The sequence below is a fragment of the Balaenoptera musculus genome, chromosome 6, assembly GCF_009873245.2.
Source record: "Balaenoptera musculus isolate JJ_BM4_2016_0621 chromosome 6, mBalMus1.pri.v3, whole genome shotgun sequence".
NCBI classification, from domain to species: domain Eukaryota; kingdom Metazoa; phylum Chordata; class Mammalia; order Artiodactyla; family Balaenopteridae; genus Balaenoptera; species Balaenoptera musculus.
This window is the reverse complement of record NC_045790.1, coordinates 67,198,171-67,220,295: the sequence shown is the minus strand read 5'-3', so window position 1 is coordinate 67,220,295 and position 22,125 is coordinate 67,198,171. Positions and strand designations below refer to the sequence as shown.

The 22,125-nt window shown below is 35.9% G+C and overlaps 2 protein-coding genes across 4 annotated transcripts in view; one reads left to right on the top strand and one right to left on the bottom strand.

The window, feature by feature from the left end:
* KLF9 (Kruppel like factor 9) overlaps positions 1 to 18,562 on the top strand; it is a 100,440-nt gene extending 81,878 nt beyond the window's left edge. The window contains exons 5-6 of the mRNA XM_036854761.1: positions 16,458 to 16,571; positions 17,962 to 18,562. The gene's annotated coding sequence lies outside the window, so the exon portion shown is untranslated. The remainder of the gene's footprint in view (positions 1 to 16,457; positions 16,572 to 17,961) is intronic.
* The window catches only part of SMC5 (structural maintenance of chromosomes 5), a 104,319-nt gene that overhangs the window by 6,802 nt on the left and 75,392 nt on the right, over positions 1 to 22,125 (bottom strand). For 2 of the 3 annotated variants that reach the window (XR_005020235.1, XM_036854757.1), the window contains exons 14-19: positions 20,401 to 20,574; positions 18,921 to 19,090; positions 16,365 to 16,488; positions 15,900 to 16,022; positions 2,554 to 2,679; positions 38 to 82 (exon numbers count right to left, since the gene is read on the bottom strand). Coding sequence is in view for 2 of the 3 variants with exons in the window: in XM_036854757.1 (XP_036710652.1) it covers positions 38 to 82; positions 2,554 to 2,679; positions 15,900 to 16,022; positions 16,365 to 16,488; positions 18,921 to 19,090; positions 20,401 to 20,574 (762 nt within the window). In the remaining variant the exon portion in view is untranslated. The remainder of the gene's footprint in view (positions 1 to 37; positions 83 to 2,553; positions 2,680 to 15,899; positions 16,023 to 16,364; positions 16,489 to 18,920; positions 19,091 to 20,400; positions 20,575 to 22,125) is intronic. The other variant, XM_036854758.1, reaches the window with a different exon arrangement.

Sequence of the window (22,125 nt, the reverse complement as noted above, 5' to 3'; positions counted from 1 at the left end):
AGACAGGAGCTTGGAAAAAAGAATGAGCACTGCATACCATGGGGGGTGAGGAGTTGTGTCCATTTGGAATGGTGGGTACTTGCTGAATTGGTAGAATGGGTCCAGAATATGTGGGGCATTGAAAGAGAGCAAGAAGTTAGAACTTTATACTGTACTTGTGAAGAACTACAAAAGCATCCTAAGAATCCAATTACTTTGACAGTAGAATTTCACCACAGTACTATCTTCTGAGACCATGCCACAGAGACAAATTAGAAGAGATACTTTACTGTGGGGCAAGGCAAAGCAGTACATTGTTTTTTCACCACAACCTGCAAAAGTTTATGTACTACAATGTACAAAATGAATATTGAAACCTTGAAAAAGATCCTAACAAACACACTGTATTAATCTAATATCTTAACCTGTCTTTTTTACCTTAACCTTTTGGAAAGCAGTTCAACTTCTATAGGCCTTCAGATATTTGTTAAGTATATTTTGCTGAATCTGACCTGTCCATTGAGATTTGAACTCATGTGCCAAACACTTGGTATCCTCATTTGACTCTTTAATAGACAAATTTAAGATGGTGAAACACAAATCTTCAACTTCCTCACCTTCCCCACCAATTTGAGCAAGCTGATTTGTCCTTCAATCTTTTCCATCCCAGTAAATGACCAAATTTAGGGGTTCTCTCTCTTACCCTTCAACTCAAATCCATTAGCAAGTCCTGCTGGTTCTGTCATTAAAAGATACCTCAAGTCTGTAAACTGCTCTGTCTCTAATGCTTCCACCCTAATCCATGCCACAAAAATCTGTTGCCTGGTCCAAAGCAATAATCTTCTAAATGGTCTTCTCGCTTCCACTCTGGTGTCCCTACTTTATTCTCCATATAGCAGTTGCGGTGCTCTTTTACAAACTGAAGTTGTCCTCCCTCTATAACTCTTCTGTTTAAAATTCTCCAGTGGATTCCATCTCAGAATAGAGCCCCGTTCCTTCTATGGTCTACAAGGCCCTACAGGATCTGGCTTCTGCCCTCCTCTCTGCTTGGATCATAAACTGTAGCCCCACTGAGATTCCTTCTATTCTGAAACAGGCAATGTATACTTCTGCCTCAGGAGCTTTGTATGAGCTGTTTCCTCTGCCTGGAATGCTTTTCCCTCCAACCTTCACTTGACTGATTTCTTCTCTTCATTCAGGACTCATCTAAACTAGTATCTTCTCAAAGGAGCCTTCCCTGACACTCTAGCCTCTGACCTTGTTTTATTCTTCTTCTTAGTACCTCTTGCTATCCCCGACATAAGCTGTGTGCTTTTTGATTTGTCTTCCCCACCCTCCAGACTAGAATATAAATTTCAAGAGAGAAGGAAGTATGTGTGTTTTGTTCTGTACATGATATATAGAAGGTAATCAATACATTTTTAATGAACACATGAACTATGTTCTAATCTTGTTTCTTTCAAAAATAGTACCATGTATCAAGGATAGAATCATGCTACTTTCTGAAAGAAAAAATTAGTACAGATATTGTACTAATATTATTTTATAACACAATGTATTCTGGAGAAGTTTTATTTTTAGAAACAATAGCCCCTCAATTGTCTTACAAATATCTACTAAATTCCTACTATGTAGCCAAACAGATCCATTCTCCCTGGTTTCTGGGTCTGATAGCATAAAGCACAATCTTTGAGGATATGAAAATTATAATCCAAATAAGTTTTATTTCCAGTTCTATTTATATCTTTAGCAGACATTTCATTATCTACTGAAATAGGTAACATTTGAAATTAAAAATTAAAAAAGCCACACAAATACCAGATATTTAAAATTTTATTTCTAATTTTACTTTGACATTATTCTGAGAGAGTAGGTATGTAGGCAAGGTATTATTCCTACCTGTCAGATAAAGCTTTGGGTCACAGGGCTACCTAATTAATGGTGGAACTTGGAAGAAAGGGCAGCATCTTCTCATTTTACTAACTGAATGATATGTCAGAATATAAAATACGCATAATGTAAAGAAAGAAAGGCTCTTTTTTCCCTTTCCTTAGCAATAGATGTCAGCCATAAAGATTCAGCTCCCACTCAACCGTAAGTAAACACCCTAATTTCCAGGAAAACATTTTCATTTTGCCTTCGTTTGTCTAAATATCACCTCTATTTACTGTTCCTTATATATCAATTACTGGTACTATGTTTCCATGAAAAGCTATAACCCATCTCCTGACCCTACCTCTTAAAAGGGTGCTTGGGGAAAAAAGCGTTTTACTGGAAGACTGAATGTTATGGTATTAATAATTTTGCAAAATAATACCCATGTTTTAATAACTTTAGTACGAAGCAATAAGACTGACTGGTGTCCAAGTCTGAGTATAGTGAAGGAAATTCGTTGAGCAAAATTACTTCACATACATACTCAGTTTAAAAATGGTGGCAGGGGGGTGGGGGGATCTCATATTTTATGGCACATTGTGTTTTTCATGGCCCAGTACAATGCCTAACACACTTAAAGCTTAAAAATAACTGTCTTAAATATGTTAGCTTGTAGCGTTATATACTTTTTATACTTACTGTCTGATATTCTTGAGGAATGGTCTGCTCTGCACCCAGGTTACATACTTGCCTGGCTCTCTTCATAAGTTCCTTGCATTTCTGCAATAATCTCTGTCTATTTTCATCCAACTCGATGAAATGTTGCTAATACAAGAAAAAGAAATATTTTGAAAATTTGTATGTTACTGTTAAATCACAGGGCTATTTTATTAAACCACCACATTATATCAAATATATTATTGAATTTTGATTGTGATAAGCAAATCATCTGAAAACATATCTCAAACCATGACTGATTTTATTGTAAAGGTTAAATTTGAACTTAAACTTCAAAATATATCGGGACATTAATAATATGGCATTTCTTGACTCCATAAGAGCTCTGAAATTTAAACTTAACTGCCTTTTTCTGAAAGTTTAATTTAGCTATGTATAATTATACTCTAACAAAATTTGATATATACAGTATGTAGGCTTCATATCCAAACACTCAGCATTCAAATGTAAGCAGAACCTTTAAATCATGTTTGATAGTTTCCCAAGCGCCTTTCATGTAGCTATCATTTATTCATGGACCCATTCGTTCCTTCACCAAATAATTACTGAGAACCTATCAAATGTCAGTATTTTATTATGCACTGAGCATAGAAAGGTGAATAAGAAGAAAGATACACAAAGTCATTACCATACAAGAAACAGCTACTATTTACTGAAAGCTTATGTGCTAGGTGCTTCACACACATTCCCTTATTTCTCACAGCACCGTACAGTATTATTATCACCCCCATTTTGCACATTAAAAAAGAAAGAGGAATTACGCAAGGAGAGTATGTGTGTGGTGCGGGCAAGGGATGGAGGAAGGTCAGAGCGGCCACAGAAGCTATGACAAGTGAATGATCTTAAAGGACAAATAAGAAATTACTAAAGAGGGAGCAGCAGAAGGCATTCCCAGGATAGGTGATTTAACACATACAGGCCAGGGAAGCCTCCAGGGCCTGCTTGTTTAGGGAACAAGAAATTCAACGTGGCTGGAGGAGAGGTAAGGATGTAAAAGATGAGAGTGGCAAGGTGGGCAAGAGCCAGGTGGCAAAAGTTTCATGTGTAACAAGGGCATCGTGGAGGACATGGAAGCAACCTAAGTGTCCATCGACAGATGAATGGATGAAGAAGATGTGGCACATATATACAATGGAATATTAGCCATAAAAAGAAACGAAATTGAGTTATTTGTAGTGAGGTGGATGGACCTAGAGACTATCATACAGAGTGAAGTAAGTCAGAAAGAGAAAAACAAATACCGTATGCTAACAAATACATATGGAATCTAAAAAAAAAAAAAAAGGTTCTGAAGAACCTAGGGGCAGGACAGGAATTAAGACACAGACGTAGAGAATGGACTTGAGGACACGGGGAGGGGGAAGGGTAAGCTGGGACGAAGTGAGAGAGTGACATGGACATATATACACTACCAAATGTAAAATAGATAGCTAGTGGGAAGCAGCCACATATCACTGGGAGATCAGCTTGGTGCTTTGTGACCACCTAGAGGAGTGGGATAGGGAGGGTGGGAGGGAGGAAGATGCAAGAGGGAAGAGATATGGGGATATATCTGTATGTATAGCTGATTCACTTTGTTATAAGGCAGAAACTAACACACCATTGTAAAGCAATTATACTCCAATGAAGATGTTAAAAAAAAAAAGAAAAAAAAACAAAGGGCATCATGGGATGCCTTCCGTGTGCCAACCATGGTTATCACCCCCATCCTATACAGTAATTAATATAATCCTCATTACCATCTTAAAGAAATGTATTACCTCCTTTTTTATATGTGGTTCAGAGATATTAAGATGGAAATAGCAAATGATTAGGTTCCTGAAAAAGAAAACAGGTCTTAGCTTGCTCTTTCCATCAAACTTTGGTCTGCACAAAAAGTACCAGGGCAGGTGTGAGGTAGAGGGAAGATTTGTTAAACAGTATTGATGTCCCAGCCACAAGCCAGATCTATTTAATTAAGACCTCTGGGGCCAAGGCCTGGACGTTTGTATTATTAATAAAGTCCTGAGGTGGTTTTTATGCACACAAGTTTGACAGCAAAGAGAGTAAACTAAGACACAAGTTATAAAAAGTAAAAGTATTTTTATATACTGATCTGAAAATGCAAGCAAGCCTTTATACTGATCAGTTAGTATCAATATAAAGTTTCCTTGAATGGATTCCTTGGCCCCTACACACCAAGAGAAATAAAAGAAAATTAAAGACTCCCAGTCACCCTTACTCTGCTCTCTAGAGCCTATTATACTCAGGCAAATGCAAAACACGGGACGGCTAGACAGAACTAAACACTCCTAAAGTCTTCTCTTCCTGCTTCCTATTCCTCTGGATCTTGCTAAAATGAAGTATTAGAACATTATGGGAAAGAAATATTCCCAAGCTGAATATCTGGGGCTCTGGGCTTAGGACAAAAGCTCATTCAATAGTTTCCTTCTGTTTGGTGGCATATGTCTACTAAAATCTTTATCAGAGGGCTTCCCTGGTGGTGCAGTGGTTAAGAATCTGCCTGCCGATGCAGGGGACACGGGTTCATGCCCTGGTCCGGGAAGATCCCACATGCCGCAGAGCAACTAAGCCCATGCACCACAACTACTGAGCCTGTGCTCTAGAGCCCGCGAGCCACAACTACTGAGCCTGCAAGCCACAACTACTGAAGCCCTTGCACCTAGAGCCCGTGCTTCGCAACAAGAGAAGCCACCACAATGAGAAGCCCGCGCACCACAACGAAGAGTAGCCCCCGCTCACCGCAACGAGAGAAAAGCCTGCGTGCAGCAATGAAGACCCAATGCAGCCAAAAATTAAGAAAGAAAAAAAAAAATCAGAGAAAATGTTTCTATACATACATGTTTGTGACAATCTTCACATAGCACCTGTTCTTCCCCCACCCCATAATTCTTACTGAGTTTTTCTGTGGGGGTGGGGTGCAGAAAGAGTCCAATTATATAAGATAACACTGTAAATTCAGGCTAGTGAAAAGGGCTTATTTACATTTCTTCATAGAATCTAGCCTTTAACAGTTAAAAGGCCATAGAAATAGTTCATCTGTGTAAAACATAAGGGGAGAAAATGGCGAACTTACAAAATATCCCCCACCAACATCTCAGAAAAGATTACTCTGTAGGTACATACCCTGAAAGAAATGAATAAGTATTATCTTTTCTCTGAAAGTCTTTTGATAAAGTTCAATTGTTATGAAAGTTGTACAGAAATACCTTGACACTAAACAAGAAAAACCTTCTCTAAGAGGGCCCTCTAGTGGAAAAAATCAGACTGTTGACAGAATTTCTTACTAAATATATGTTGCACAGAAACTTAACACAGTAAATATTCTACTTAATTTATTAAAATAAGAGTGAAACAAAATGAAAGCCATTCTGGTGTGAAAGGAATTAAACTACGTTCTAGGTAGCATAAACTTTTACTTAAAAACTGGTTGTAGAGCAAAACATTTCTTCCTCAATTTTCCTTTCATATAAATACAAGAATCAAACTTCATTCCAATTTAATTGATTTCAAATTCAAATGTTAACCATAAGTTTTCGTTCATGTTGGACTGCATATATATTTTAGAAATATGAAAAGTATTTAATCTTTTTGTTTTAAGCAACTTAAAATTTTAACGTCGAATTTGAAGTTTAGAAATCAGTGGTCTTCAACTGACGTTTTAATATATAAGCTTACAAATTCTATTTCAATCAATCTAATAGTAAACAGTGAAGCAGTGACAATAATACTATTTACTTGGGAAAGGATTTTTTCCCGCCAAATACATATATATCATTTAAATTGGAAGAAAAAAGTCTCCTCTGAAGTTCAGTTTTTTGTGGGAGAGTAGTAAGCAGGCAGGCAGAGGAAAGAACATTAGATGAAAGCACAGAATTTCTAAATTTAGTATTAGGATAAATAAATTTAACAACTTCCAATTCCTGATGTAAATCTATACTTCTTAAGGAAATATGGGCTTCATGCTAGGCACACACTAAGCATCATGATGTATATTATTAAATTTACTATCACAAATATCCCTGCAAGTTAGGTATCATAATACCTATGGCTGAAGACAATAGGCTTGGAGTGGTTAGGAACGCTGCCCAAAGTAAAAAACCAAGTAACATGTACATCCATCTGTCCACCTCTGTATCTGGATTCATGTACAGTCAGCTTATTAACTTGTCATAAAAATATTCCAGAAGGTAATGACATACCTCTGGAGATGTTTTATGGGTCTGGAACCCTTTTCCCCTATTTGCCTTCCAATAATTTGAGGAAGTTTCAAACTCAGTGGTGGTTAGTTATCCCTAAGTTCCTTCACAAATACAATCCCTACTGAATTTTTGTGTCAGTCTTCTTTTGTGAACTTGTTTTCATGATCAGGGTAAAAGACAAACCCTGAAGTGGCAGTAATGGTTCCTTAGTACAACCTGCAGTGTGTCCAAAGGAGGAGGGGAGGGAGGGAAGGAAGGAAGGAAATGATTTCTTTTTGTTTCAAATGCAGTAGGACGGCAGAAGAACAGGTAAGAGCAAATATGGGTAAGTGACAGCAAACATGAGAAGGAAAAAGAGCAAATGAAAGAGAAAATGAACTACCATACACTTACTCTTCTCCGTATCTTTTACTCACCATTCTTGACTGTTTAAAATGTGTGGTTGGTGACTATGATCAGTCAGTAACAAAACTTATCAAAACATAGTGTAAGAAATAAAAGAACCTTACAAAAGGGTTGGTAAGACAATTATGAATAAAAAGCATTTAATAACTTTCAGATCAACATATAAAAAAGGGAAACCATGCTGCAAAATATTGTTGAGGAAATACAAAATAAAGCCGGGGGGTAGTATCAAGTAAGCTTAGTATGGAAAAACCTGACAAGATGTGTGTGTGAGTATGGTAAGAGGCTGACAACTGAGTGGGTATTATTTCCAGGTAACAAAATCTAGAGTGACACGCAGCTAATCAGATTATTTCTCTAGACAGTATAATGTGGCCATCTTTGTAAAAAATTAGTGACTCAAAGATTGAAAACAAAACCTCCTCACAAGAACTTTCCTACTCTCCAGAGTAGTCAGCTCAACTCAAAATATTACTATTTCTGCTACTACTAACAAAATGGATGAGTCACAGTTTGCACCTAATCTTAGTACATCTACGTGAACTGAGGCTGCTGAAGAGTATCTCTAACCATGTCAACAGCGGCTGAAGTCTGGGAGAGGGCTTACTCCAAAGCTAACATGATTTTGTGATACTTCTGTAACACGACACCCATAATTTTCTTAAGTTCTCACTGACACTTAATTCAAAAACAAAACTTCAGGCAGCAGGATCAAATACTGTCTCGTGTGACTGGACGGAAAGCTCCACATATCTGCATAAGGGGTAAATTCCTTCATGAAATCTCTTCTATAACACCATACTCAACAACCAGGTTCACAGGCTCAATCAATGAAGAAACTTCGGCATGGGCTCTATCATTATTTACCAAGAGAACACACGGTCTGCAGATGACTTCCCTTATGCTTCCACAAAGTATGATGAGCTCTCCGTTGGAAACTTGTTCCACATCCAGCACCTCCCCCCACCCCCACCCCCACCCAAGTTTCTTTGCCGGGTCTCTTCTACGTGTTCAGAGTGACTACTGCTACACCCGCTGCCTTCCTGTCTTCCTCCACTCCTTTTCTTTGGGTGGCGTAGGGAGAGGGAAGGAACTTTCCCATCTTCCAACCCTCCGGGTTTTGCTCAAAGTGAACTACCCAACCCTAGGATATAGAACCTGACCTTCAGAACCTGACCTTCAGCTCCTTTTGGCTAGGTGTGTTCGTGCTTGCGTACTTTAAGATGCTTACCTGCTAGCAAAATTCTTGTTTTTTTCCCATTTCTTCTAGCCATAAGCTTTTTCAAGAAGCCAGAGAGTTTGAAGAAGCTGGCTTCAGAATAATGAAGCTGTTCTTCTACTCTGATTTAATCTTTCCATTCATCTATGCAATCCTATGGCTACCCAGCCTCTAAAGACTCTTTCCACTGAAAGATACTACTGTAGTTCACTTTTATACAACACGTTAGTTTCTGGTAAGTGTAAAGTGAATCATGTACAGACCACTGCCAGAAAGGAGTATATTCTAGCAAAGTAGAAGAACGGATAGGAAAGGGTACAAGGGGACTCTGAATACATGAACAGTCTTAAAAACCTGCAACAAATATGGCGAAGTGTTACATCTGTTAAAAGGGACAGTGGACACATGGATGTTATATTACTCTTTTTACTCTTGTATATAAAATTTCATACTTGAAAAAAGACTTCAGTGAAACAAATGATAAAATCCTGTTTTTTCCTTAAATTTTTCAGTTCTGAAGTGTAACTAATGAATAAATAACCTGCACATACATAAAGTGTACAACTTGATGAATTTTGACAAATATGTACATCAGTGAAACCATCACCACCAATAATGAACATATCTATTGCCTTCAACAACTGTGTATCCCTCTGTAATCCATCCCACTGTACCCTTTGCAGGCAACCACTGATTTATTTCAGTCACTAAGCATTCTGCGTTTTGTAGAATTTCATATTTTTTAGCTATTACAGAGAAAGTTGCTACACATTTGTGTACCAGTCTTTCATAGACGTATGCTTTTATTTCTCTTGGGTAAATACTGGGAGAGGAATGGCTGGATCACATGGCAGGTATATGTTTAGTATTTAAGAATCTCTCAAATGGTCTTCCAAAGTGGTTATTCACTTTAAATCTCTACTAGAAATGTATGCAAGTTCCAGATGCTCCACACCCTCACCAGCACTTTGGTCAGTCTTAAAATTTTAAATCATTCCAGTAGGTCTGTGGTGATAGCTCATTATGGCTTTAATTCACATTTCCCTACTGACTAATAAGGTTGGGCACCTATTCATGTGCTCATTTGCTCTCTGTATACTTTAGTGAAGAATATGTTTAAATCTCTGGCCTGTTTTTTTGACTGAATTGTCTTCCTTATATTGATGATTGTTAAGAGTTCTTTTTATACTATCTATCGGGGGTCAGCAAACTTTTCCTATACAGAGCCACTAAGTAAATATTTTAGCTTTTGAGGGCCACATACAGTCTGTCACATATTCTTCTTTTTTTTGGGTGGAGGCTTTTAAAAATGCAGAAACTATTCTTAGCTAGCAGGGACTTTACATAAACAGACCTGATTCTAGATTTGGCCCAGAGTAAGAGCCCTTCATCTAAATACAAGTCCTCTGTCAGATGTATATTTTGCAAATACATTTCCCCAGTGTGTAGCCTGCCTTTTCTTAATAGTGTCTACTGAAAAAATTTTTAATTTTGAGGAAGTACAACTTCTGATTTCTTTCCCTTTATAATTCATGCTTTTAGTGTTCTATTTATTCTATTTTGTCAAAACTAAGATCACTAAGATTTTCTCTTATGTTTTCTTCAAGGAGTTTTATAGCTTTAGTTCTTACATTTAAGTCTATGATCCATTATGGTATGAGATAAGGGTTGTGGTTCATTTTTTTTGTATGTGACTATTCAACTGTCCCAGCACTATTTGTTAAGCTATTCTTTCTACATTAAATTTCCTCAGTATCTTTGCCAGAAAACAACTGACTGTATATATGTGTATCTATTTCTGGATTCTCTGTTCCACTGATCCATATGTCTATTTTTACACCAATACAATGGTGTCTTCATTACTGTAGCTTTGTAATAAGTCTTAAAATTAGGTAGTTTCTGTCATACAATTTGTTCTTTTTCAAAGTTCTTCTAAGCCCACCGCATTCTAGAATAAGCTTGTCAACTTCCAAAAACTAAAACCCTTCCAAAAACTCTGCTAGGAATTTTACTGTATCTACAGATTTGGAGGAGCACTGACATTCTAACAAATCTTGAATCATGAACACAATCAATTCCGTTTACTTTTGTAGTTTTTAGCGTATAGGTCATATATATTGGGATGGCCAAAAAGTTCGTTCGGGTTTTTGTACCATCTTACAAAGCCGAATGAACTTTTTGGCCAACCCAATATAAATACATTCCCTACGTACTTAATATTTTTGATGCTATTGTACACAGTATTCTTAAATTTCAGTTTCAAATTGTTCATTGCTAACAGACGGAACCATAACTGATTTCTACATATTGAACTTGTATCCTGCAACCTTGCTAAATTCAACTAGAAGCATTTCTGTACATTCCTTAATATTTTCCGCAGAAATGATCATATTTGTCTGAAATAGGCAAGTTTCTTCTCCCTTTTCAATATGTAAGCCTCCTCTTTTTCTTTCTTTATTGCACTGGCTAGAACCTCCAGCACAATGTGAAATAAAATTGGCGAGAGTGAGCATTTTCCTTGTTTCCACCACTGAATATGATATGAGCTATTGGTTTTTGGTAGATGCCCTTTGTCAGGAGGATGAAGTTTCCTTCTATTTCTAGATGCAGAAAGTTTTTATCATACAAGGATACTGGATTTTGTCAAATATTTTCTCTGCACATATTGAGATGAGATGATATGGTTTTTCTCTAGTTAATGTGGTGAATTTACACTTACGAATTTCCACATGTTAAATCAACCTTCTATTTCTGGGATAAACTCATTTGGTTAGGATATACTACTCTTATATATTGCTGAATTTGATTTGCTAACATTTTATTAAGAATTTCTTCATCTATGTTCATGAGAGATACTGGCCTGTAGTTTTCTTTTGTCTGGTTTTGATATCTAAGGCTGGCCTCATATAATGTGTCAAGTATTCCTTTCCTTTTCACCTTTTCTAGACTTTAGGTAGAATTGATATTAATTCTTTTAAATGCTTGGTAGAATTCACCAGTGAAGCCTCTGGGCCTGTAGTTTTCTTTATGGGAAGGCTTTTAACTACGAATATGATTTCTTTAGTAAATATAGGGCTATTCTAATTAGCTCCTTCTTCAGTGATCTTTGATAGCTTGTATCTTTTAAGAAATTTGTTCATTTCAATGAACAAATCCTTTTAATGTCTGTAGGATTTGTACTGTTATGCTCTCTCCTATTAAATTCCTCTTCCCTACATCGTGGCCTGGAAACTCTCCAGGCAATAAGCTAAGGCAATTGTAGAGCTCACCTGGTTCTGTTTTCCCTTCTCTTAGGGAATCACTGTCCTGTGCTGCCTGTTATTCAATGTCTGAAAATCTTTGTTTTATATACTTTGTCCCATCTTGTAGTGGTTTAAAATAAGAGCGTAAACTGAGCCCCTGTTTCATGATGGCCAAGAATGGAAACATTTACTTTTTATTATGGGAACTGTAGAAATATATGAAACAGGAGAGAGAACAGTATAATAAACCTTTATGTATCTACCATCCAGCTTCTTCAAAAATTCTCAACTCATGACCATCATAGTTTCATCTACACTCCCTCCCCACACGGCCCCCTCCCTGGATTATTTTGAAGCAATTCCAAACATTAGTTTCTTTGTAAATATTACAGCAATGTATTTCTAAAAGATAAATTCATAACCACATTATCAAACTTAAAAAATACTATCAGTAAACTCTAATATTATCAAATATTGAGTCAATATTCAAAATTCCATTTCTTAGAACTTTTTTAAGTAGTTGCTTTGTTCAAATCAGGATCAAAATAATGTCCACACATAGTATTTGGTTAGTACGTTTTTTAAGTCCCTTTTAGCTTATACATTTCCTCTCCCCTTTTTATCTTAGTTATACAGTACTGCACTGCCCAATAAAGTAAGGCACAAGTCATATGTGACTAGAGTTCTGAGGAACTAAATTTTTAATTTAAAATAATTTAAAATTTAAAATCAATATTCACTTTAGCCACCGGAAAATGTTTAGAATAATCTGAGTATATGAATTTACTTTTGCAACTCTTAAGTTTTTATAAAATCTAATATTTCTGATGGAAATTTATCATCTGAATTCACATGTGTTGTAAGTATTTATTACAGTATTTTGAAGGCTTATTATAAAATTGTAAAATATCTCAATAAATAATTTTCCAATACTGATTACATGTTGAAATAACATTTTAATTTATTGAGTTAAATACACTATTAAATGGATAGATAATTTTACCTATTTCTTTTTACTTTTTAAAATTTGGTCACCAGAGACTTTATAATGACATACAGCTTGCACTATATTCCTATTGGACAGTGCTAAAGTAAATGATTTGTCCCTATACAGTCCCTTACGTTCTACATTTTGCTTACTGTATTCCTGTGGAGTCATTTAGCATATTTTTTGTTCCCCTGTATTTCCTGTAAACTGGTAGTTTTAGAGCAATGGTTCTGAAATGGGGGCAATTCTGCTCCCCAGGGCAGTGTCTGGAAATATTTTTGGTTGTCACAGCTGAGGGAACAGTGTACTACTGGCATCTAGCAAATAGAGGCCAGGGATGCTGGTAAAGACAGCCCCCCACAAAAAGAATTATCCAGTTCAAAATATTCATAGTGCTGAGACTGAGAAACCTTGTTCTAGAGGCTTAATCAGATTGAAATTTGATTTTTTCACAAGATTAGTTCATAGGTGGTGTTGTGTTATGTCCTTCCATCAGGATACACATAAATAAATATCTGGCTATCTTTTTGTAATGTTAGCAGCTAATGTGATCCACTGATTCATTAGCAGCTACAAGGTGGTGATATTCTAACAGTATAATTCCTTCTGCATTTATTAACTGAAATACTTCTGTAAAGAAAAACTTCCCCATCTCATTTGTTTATCCTAAATAGTTCACATAAAAAAGCCAGCATAAATGCTAGATTCTTTCTTTGCCATTTTTCAAAATCATGAGCTTGTTCCCTAATATCCTCCAAAGGTGACCATTATTATTTTAAGCATCAATTATGAAATTCATAGGTTTATCATATATTTTTGATAAATATTTTGAGTCTTTTTGACCCCAAAAGATCCCTTGTGCTCATTGTCCTTTCATTTTAAACCTTTTTGAATCTCTTTCTTCTAGATGTACCTCTCATATTATGCATAGTATTGGAATTTACTTCAAAAAACTTTTTAAAAAGATAAATTGTCTCCATTTATATTTAATGATATGACTGATTGATGTTTGGCCTAAGTTCTGCCATTGTTTTGTCTTAATATGTATATAAATTAAATTAAATATCTAATCTTCAGTGATGTAATCTGTTTTATACTGTCCCCTTCTCCCTTTTTCGTCTATTTTTGGCATTTAGGAAAGCTATTTTTATTTGAAAGATTATGTGCAAAATATCTTATACAATATCCTTATGGCCTTAATATCTTTTTTGAGATACTGGTTCCTACTATAAACAATATTGAAATTCTCCCTCATTTCCCTCTCCCAAAGCATCTAATCTGAAGTAGTACCCCCTTTTATTTCCTGATAGTACCTATAGGACAATCAGCAAATATATTCCATTTTACTTACACTGTCTCCCTTCTCCCATGTTTAGAGTGTTGTGCCTTTAGCTACTGTGTCAGCCTTATAATCACATGATACATGCTTACTATCTCCTTAGTCTATCCTGTAGTTCTAGTTCTCCTCAGTAAGCAGCTTTGTTCTGCAAAGCAGTTTCGGTTAATTTGAGAGTTCACAGGGCCTGAACCACCACCCCAGCACCACCTGACCTTTCTTGAGTCTACAGTCACCTCCCAGTTTCAGCTGCTCTCAAATTGGTCTGCTGAACTTTCCACACCAAATGGGGCCTCTTTTCTTTAGAGAAGAGTACCTGTTGGTGACTTGATTTTTGGATTCTTGGAGCCTTCCCTCTGCTTCTTACCACATACTTTTGGATACCATACCAGTCTTGATGCTGCTGCTGATTTGATCTTACCCACCTATATTTTGGAGTTCATGGGTGTTGTAAAATATAGAATTTGACTGATGTTTGTCCCTGGTTCTTGGGGGGAAGACTCTAAAACCCTAGGAATTGTCTGAGTGATAGGAGTGTCTGTCTTTGTTATTCACGGGCCCCTACTAGGATCACACCTGACTTTACTACGCTAAGGAGTGACTGACCCAGGATGGGGGAAGGCAATGCCAGAAAGACAAATCATGTGACTAGAGGGCTGGGGCTTTGAGTCTTATTATTGTCCTCCCAATCTCTTGAATTCCAGGGAGGAGGGCTGGAGATTGAGTTCAACCACACAGCCAATGATCCAGTCAATCATGCCTAGGTAATGCAACCCCAATAAAAATCCTGAACACTGAAGCTCCATAGAGCTTCTTGGTTAGTGAACACACTGATGCTAGGAGGGTGACACATCCTGATTTCACCAGAAAAGTGTACAGAAACTGTGTTCAGGACCCTCCCAGACCTCACCCTACATGTCTCTTCATTTGACTAGTAGGGATTTGTATCGTTTATAATAAAACTGTAATTGTTAAATACAGCCTTTTCTTCAGTTCTGAGTCATTCTAGTTAATTACAGAACATGGGGGAGTCATAAGAACCCTTGAATTTGTAGTCAGTTGGTCAGAAGTGCAAGTGGCCTGGGGACCTCTGAACTTGCAGCTAGCATTTGAAGTAAGGGTAGTTTTATTGGGGACTAAGCCCTTAACTAGCCTGATGTTAACCCTGGGTGGTTAAGTGTGAGAATATACTGCAGTACACCTATAGGGATACCTTAAAGCTTGGTTTGTTGTATATGTTGTCCATGGGTTGTTAACTGTTATGTTATCCTAGTTGCTCTTCTATTTTTGGGAAAGGATTTGGAAGACTCAAAAACTATGCCACTGTTATACTAACTCATTTTGTTGCTAGTTCTTCTTTGGAATTTATGTTAACTTAGTACATCACCCCCGACCCCCCACTATTTCAATATTTATCATCGTTTCACAGATATTAACAGAAGATTAAATCACCAAGATTACACACTAAGGCCACTCTTAGTGTTGATTAGAACTCATCTGCAGTTTACTTTATGGGATACAAACTGCAATAAAAGCTACTAGTTGCTGCTTGGTAACAGTAACAACTATAATTTATATTGGTTAAGAAAGCAGACATGAGACTTTGGTTTTCAAGTGACTAAATCGGGGACTCTAATTCTCTTTTTTGATTATTACCACCCCTCCCCCAATCAAATAACATAAAATGCAGAATACATACAAAGGGTTTAAAATATTGCTTCCTCATCAGCAGGATGCATTAAATTTGTAAATTAAAGAGCATAAAAAACCTGCATATTGCAAGGCATGATATATATATATATATATATACACACATATACGTATATACATACACACACACCTCCCCACACACACACACACACATTTTCAAACTGGTCTGAAGCCCCAAAATAAAAAATACAAGCAAACGTTTTACCTCTGTGAGACGTAGCTGTGATGAAGCCGCCATATAATCTGATTCTAATTTGTTCTTCTCGGAGATCACTGTAGTATTTTGAAGGATTAAATCTACTTTTTGTATATGCAAAGAAGTACAAATCTAGGAATAAAAACCCCTATGAGTTTGTTTTACAACTAAGAAAAACAATACAGTTTCTTTTAAAAAACAAAATTATAAACCATGAAAAAAATAACATTTTTCTAATGTGACTGATACCTCTCTCAAATAATTATTCTAAGAGAATTTTAAAGTTTTCTTGTATATTTGAGTCATCTGGAATAAAATAATTTAGCTTAATGAGTGCTTTAAACCAATTTACTGATCTATAATGAGAAATGTCAAACAACAGAGAGCTGAAATTACTGTTGAAAATCTCTTGCTAAGATTTTGCTGTCGACCTGCAACAAAAAAAATATGACTAAAATTAAGAAAATGGCTTACCTTTATCAGGTTTGTTAATTCAGTAACAAGTTTGGCTTTTTGAACATTTATTTCTTTGATTTTGGTACTTGCTTTTCGCTCTTCCTCTTCAAGGTTGCAAGTATCCTGTTCCATCAGCTTTAAACTGTATGAAATGCATAATGATGTGGAAATCAGAGAAAACACAAGGATTGAGCCCAAATTCTTAGGTCCCCTGCTGCTTTACGGGTGAGCTACTTAGCAATGCTACTCAGATGTTAACTGCTAGCTTCTATATTAAACAATCGTTTTATGCAACCACTCAAGATTGAAAAGTATTTTTTGAGATAGAGTGTGTGCCCAGCATAGTCTAGGTAATGCTAGTGGCTAATGGTATAGGATCTGGAATCAGAAAGATGGATTTAAATTTCCTCTTTGCCACTAATGAGCAATATAACTGAACAAGTTACTCTTCTGAGCTTCAGTTTCCTCATCTATAAACTGTAAATAATAATAGTACTTCTCCTGCAGGGCTCTGGTGAATACTAAAAAAAGGCAAATTATGCAACACAGTATAGTGTCTGGCCCATAACTGATAAACACTGTTTATAAATATAGTCCCTTCCCTTACGGAGCTTAACTGTGGAGATCTGATTAACAGGTAAAAAAAATATAATGAAAAGGCAAATACAACAATCCTAAAAGTTAATACTTTGCTCTTTAAGATGAAGAAACTAAGGCTCAGAAGTTGTTACCTAAGACCCCAGCTACTAAGTTGTAAGATGTGTTTGACATCAAAGTCCAAGTCTTTCCATTTGACATCAAAGTCCAGGTCTTTCCACTACATCATGTTGCCTCAAGGGAAAAATCAAGAACAAACGATGGAAGCAATAATAAACAAGAATGAATAAGTTCAGTGGATGCTGTAGAGAGTGGACTGAATGGTACATGAAGAGACTGGGGAAGACAGGGAGGAAATAGAATGGGTGGAGTGAAATAAGATTTTGAAAAACTTGAAAGCCAATCTAAAGGAAAGCAGTATTTAATTAAATTTCATGTAGTAAAGGTAGGACGCTATAACAGATATTCTTGAAGGGGGTAGGAACATGAAAAGAAGATAAACTGGATGACAGTATTCTGGATGCACTGAATGGAGAAGGAGACTGGTCAAGTAGAGACCACTAACCATGTCACCACTGCAGTATTCCAAAGTGAGTAACTGGAGGTATGAGACAGCAGGATGACAATGGATATGAAAGGTTACTGCACTACAAAAATCAACATTACTTTATGAGGAGAAAGTTTAGCTTTAGACAATGAGTTCAATACAGCAGTCCAACAGTAAACGTCTTGTAGATGACTGAAGATAGAAATGAAGAGTTAAAGTAGAAAAAAATTCTAGGCAGTTAGACTAAATAGTTATATCTTGCTTTAAGCAACCAAGGTACATTATTTAAACAAAAGTTAATGGGCAATTGTTTGCTTAAAATTTTTTTTTTCTTAAAGCATTTTAAATATGATTTAATTTATGAATGTGTTTAGAAACACTATTATATTAGATCAAGGTAAACTTGTACCTTATTCAAGGCAATGAGCTGTCATTTATTATGTTATTAATATCTATATCTTTATTCTATAGCAAAGAAGCATAAAAGAACAATCACAACAAAAAGGTCTGTGCTGTGTCATGACTGACAGGACATGGGAAAAGCCTTGAAACTGGAAGCCACAGTTCCTTTCCCCTAGACTGAACACCCTAATAGCTTTTATCCCATCTTATATATTCCAAGTTTCTACAAAATATCTAAATTCAAAATAAAACAATAAGTTCTGAGAACAATTGCCTGGGATCTCACAGTAAGCTAGCATAATGTAACAAAGTCATTCATGGGTGAATGATGCACTTAAAGTAATGTAAGAGCGCACAACTTCACTGATGAGTTCACATTCCATGTTGCAATTAAACTTTCACAAACCACACCTTGGCAAGTTTTGATGTAAAACATTAAAGAATACATACACTGAAAAGTCTATTAAAGCACTTCTCCCTTTTCCAGCTGCATATCTATGTGAGGCCAGATTTTCTTCATATACTTCAACCAAAACATCTCACAACCAAGTGAATGCAGAAGCACATATGAAAAACAACTGACTTCATCTAAAGAGATTTACAAAAATGTAAAAACAATGTCATTCTTCTTGCTAAATGTATTTTGTTTGGAAAACTGTTTCATAAATATGTTAATGTATGACTTTATTATCATTTTAATGAATTATTTAATTTCTAATTTGGTAAATATCAATAGATATAATCCATAGAAACAAAACTTCCTCAAGGTCCTCAATAATTTTTAAGAATAGAAAGGGGTCCAGGGATGAGAACAGCAGATCAGGGAACAGAAAAACTCACACCACTTAAGAGTCACCTCCCTTTGTCCCATGTTTTGGGTAGGAGGAGGGTGTAAGTTTGAGAGAGAAACTGTACACAGAGTGCTGGTGGGAATTGTGTCATCATTACAATGTATAACTAATAATATCCTTATAGTGCTTTTGTACCACCCACCCAACCCCCTTACCCCAAAACAGGCTGAAAGATACCTTCCTAGTTTGGAACTAATTTTTTGTTCCAGTTGTCTTTTCTTGGTGTTCCTTTCAAGAAGCTCCTTCTTCTTTTGTCTAAGTTCATTATCTTTGTGCTCTAGATGTTTGTTTGTCTCACGTAAGGCAGTCAACGCTGATTCTACTGCTTGCAATTTTCTATTAATTTCCTATGGAATATGCAATATTGTTAGTATATTTAAAAAACAGGCTAAAGTATTATAACTCCAGTTAATATTCTTTATTAATACTCAAATCGAAATAACCAATCTTTAACTTAAATATAAGACATAACACCATACATTCTCCCGACATAAATCATACCAATGTTTTCTTAGGTCAGTCTCCCAAGGCAATAAGAAATAAAAGCAAAAATAAACAAATGGGACTTAAACTTACAAGCTTTCGCACATGAAAGGAAACAAACCATAAACAAAGTGAAAAGACAACCTACGGACTAGGGGAAAATATCTGCAAAGGATGCAACTGACAAGGGCTTAATTTCCAAAATATACAAACAGCTCATATAACTCAAAAACAATCCAATCAAAAAATGGGCAGAAGACCTAGATAGATATTCTCCAAAGAAGATAAACAGATGGCCAATAGGCACATGAAAAGATTGTCAACATTGCTAATTATTAGAGAACTGCAAATTTAAACCACAACAAGGTACCACCACATACCAGTCAGAATGGTCATCATTAAAAAGTCTACAAATAACAAATGCTGGAGAGGGTGTGGATAAAAGGGAACCCTCCTACACTGTTGGTGGGAATGTAACTTGGTGCAGCCACCATGGAAAACAGTATGGAGGTTCTTCAAAAAACTAAAAATAGAGTTACCATATGATACAGCAATCCCATTCCTGGGCATATATCCAGACAAAACTATAATTTGAAAAGATACATGCACCTCAATGTTCATAGGAGCACTATTTACAATAGCCAAGACATGGAAACAACCTAAATGTCCATCAACAGATGAATGGATAAGGAAGATGTGGTACATACATACAATGGAATACTACTCAGCCATAAAAAAGAACAAAATAATGCCATTTGCAGCAACATGGATAGACCTAGAGATTATACGTGAAGTAAGTCAGAAAGAGAAAGATAAACACCATATATCACTTATATGTGGAATCTAAAATATGACACAAATTTATTTACAAAACACACTCACAGACATAGAGAATAGATATGCGATTGCCAAGGGAAAGGGGGAGGCAGGGGATGGATGGATTGGGAGTCTGGGATTAACAGATGCAAACTATTATATATAGAATGTATAAACAACAAGGTCCTACTGTATAGCACAGGGAACTATATTCAATATCTTGTAATAAACCACAATGGAAAAGAATATGAAAAAGTATATATCTATAATGAATCACTTTGCTGTACCCCAGAAACTAATGCAACATTGTAAATCAACTGTACTTCAATAAAAAAAAATTTTTTTTTAAATGACCAACCTTTAGCTGTTCTTCTAAGTGTCGTCTTTGCTCTAGATCCACAGTGACTGTGAGAAACTGGGCTACCTTTAGGGATGTGTTACTAGAAATAACTTTGTTTGAATAAAAAGAAGTTTTCACCACAAACTTTTCTTCTGCTGTATAAATTTGTTTTAATCGGGTTTCTTGTATTACCTATAATGTAAAATAAGCATTCAGTGCACATCTAAGAATAATTATGATATATTTTTAAAAGGACTAAAGAATTAAAAATACAGATCTCATGAACTTTAGAAGATCAAAATATACTAGATATCCTTTCATTTATTTTTTTAAAAATGTACCCAACATCTCTAAAAAGGTGAGTGATAAAATTCAGGTTATTATTTTGGAAAACAACACTAAGGAAGAGAGAACTGGGAGAAAACCAAAACAACAACCAAAGTTGGCTATACTTCTACTTCACTATACAATCTCTCCCAAGTAAGTGTACTTTTGGGACTTTGTTTTATCTACAGAAGAGATACCAGGAGTCAGCTTCCCAGTAGATTGAACTGTGTTATCTCAACTAACACATTTACTCTCCCCTCCCCTCAGTTATATTGTTCAAAGATACATAATCTTATATTTAATTCCTGTATATTTGGGGAATACTGAATGCACACACTTTTCAAGGACTTCAAAGACTTCTTTTCGCATTTTTTGGAGATCTCTTCTCTCAAGAATTTATTTAAGGAGTTTCATAAACTAATGCACATTCTAAACACCCTAACATTGGATTTGTTACTGTTATTTATAAAGAATAGGCTGTTGTAGTTTTTTCCAGTCTCTAAAGGTTTATTACCAGTATTCTTGTGGCTTGTTTCTCTCTAGAAGTTTAAGTGACGAGATAAGACATATTTAAGCATACTTAGTTTAATAGGGTATAAACTGGCATCCACAAATGCTGAATAATTTGAAATGAAGGGAAAGCCTAGATGAGGTTAGCCTACCCACGTTTCATGAAAATAAGTTTTAAGCACACTGAAACTGACAGAGATGGTGGGAGTGCTCTCAGAAAAAAGAACATTGTTAAGCTAAGGAAGTCAGCAGACAATTTAACCAAAGAGACCAGTCTTGGAAATTAATGAGAACAACTGCATAAATAGAGTATAATCATTTACAGAATCCAAAATGTCAGGACTTGATAATAAAGCAAAACTTACACTAAAGAATGTTATTTTTATTCTAAGGAAGAAATATAGCCATTATTGTCATTAGGTAGACATGAAACATTAAGACAGTGAATTTCCTCAATGAAGGTTTGTATCTTCTGAAAGATGGCTAAGACAATGTCAAGGGCTTTATTAGGTGTCTGACTTTGTTTTACTCTATACAATGTTATTTTTCTAGTACAGACAGTAGAGTTAAAGCTCTCTAGATGACTCAACCAAAATGTTAAAAAGTAAAGTACATAAAAATAATTCAACTTGAAGCACTGTTCAAAAAGTGAAAGGATTTTCCAAGTGCAGTACTGTTCCTTTCTGCCCCAAAGTAAAGCTATGAAAGTCCTTACCAAATTTTCTATAGTCTTTCTGCAATAGTAAAGAATGCCTACTCTCCTAGCCTTCAGAGATAGCGCCCTACCTACCCCTGAAGTTATGACAGAAATTGGATTGGTCTATGTATATAGTCTTGTCCTCTTTTTTTAAACCCCATCTATGAAGACCGAAGAGAGAGGTACACCCACATGGAGAGTTGTAGTTT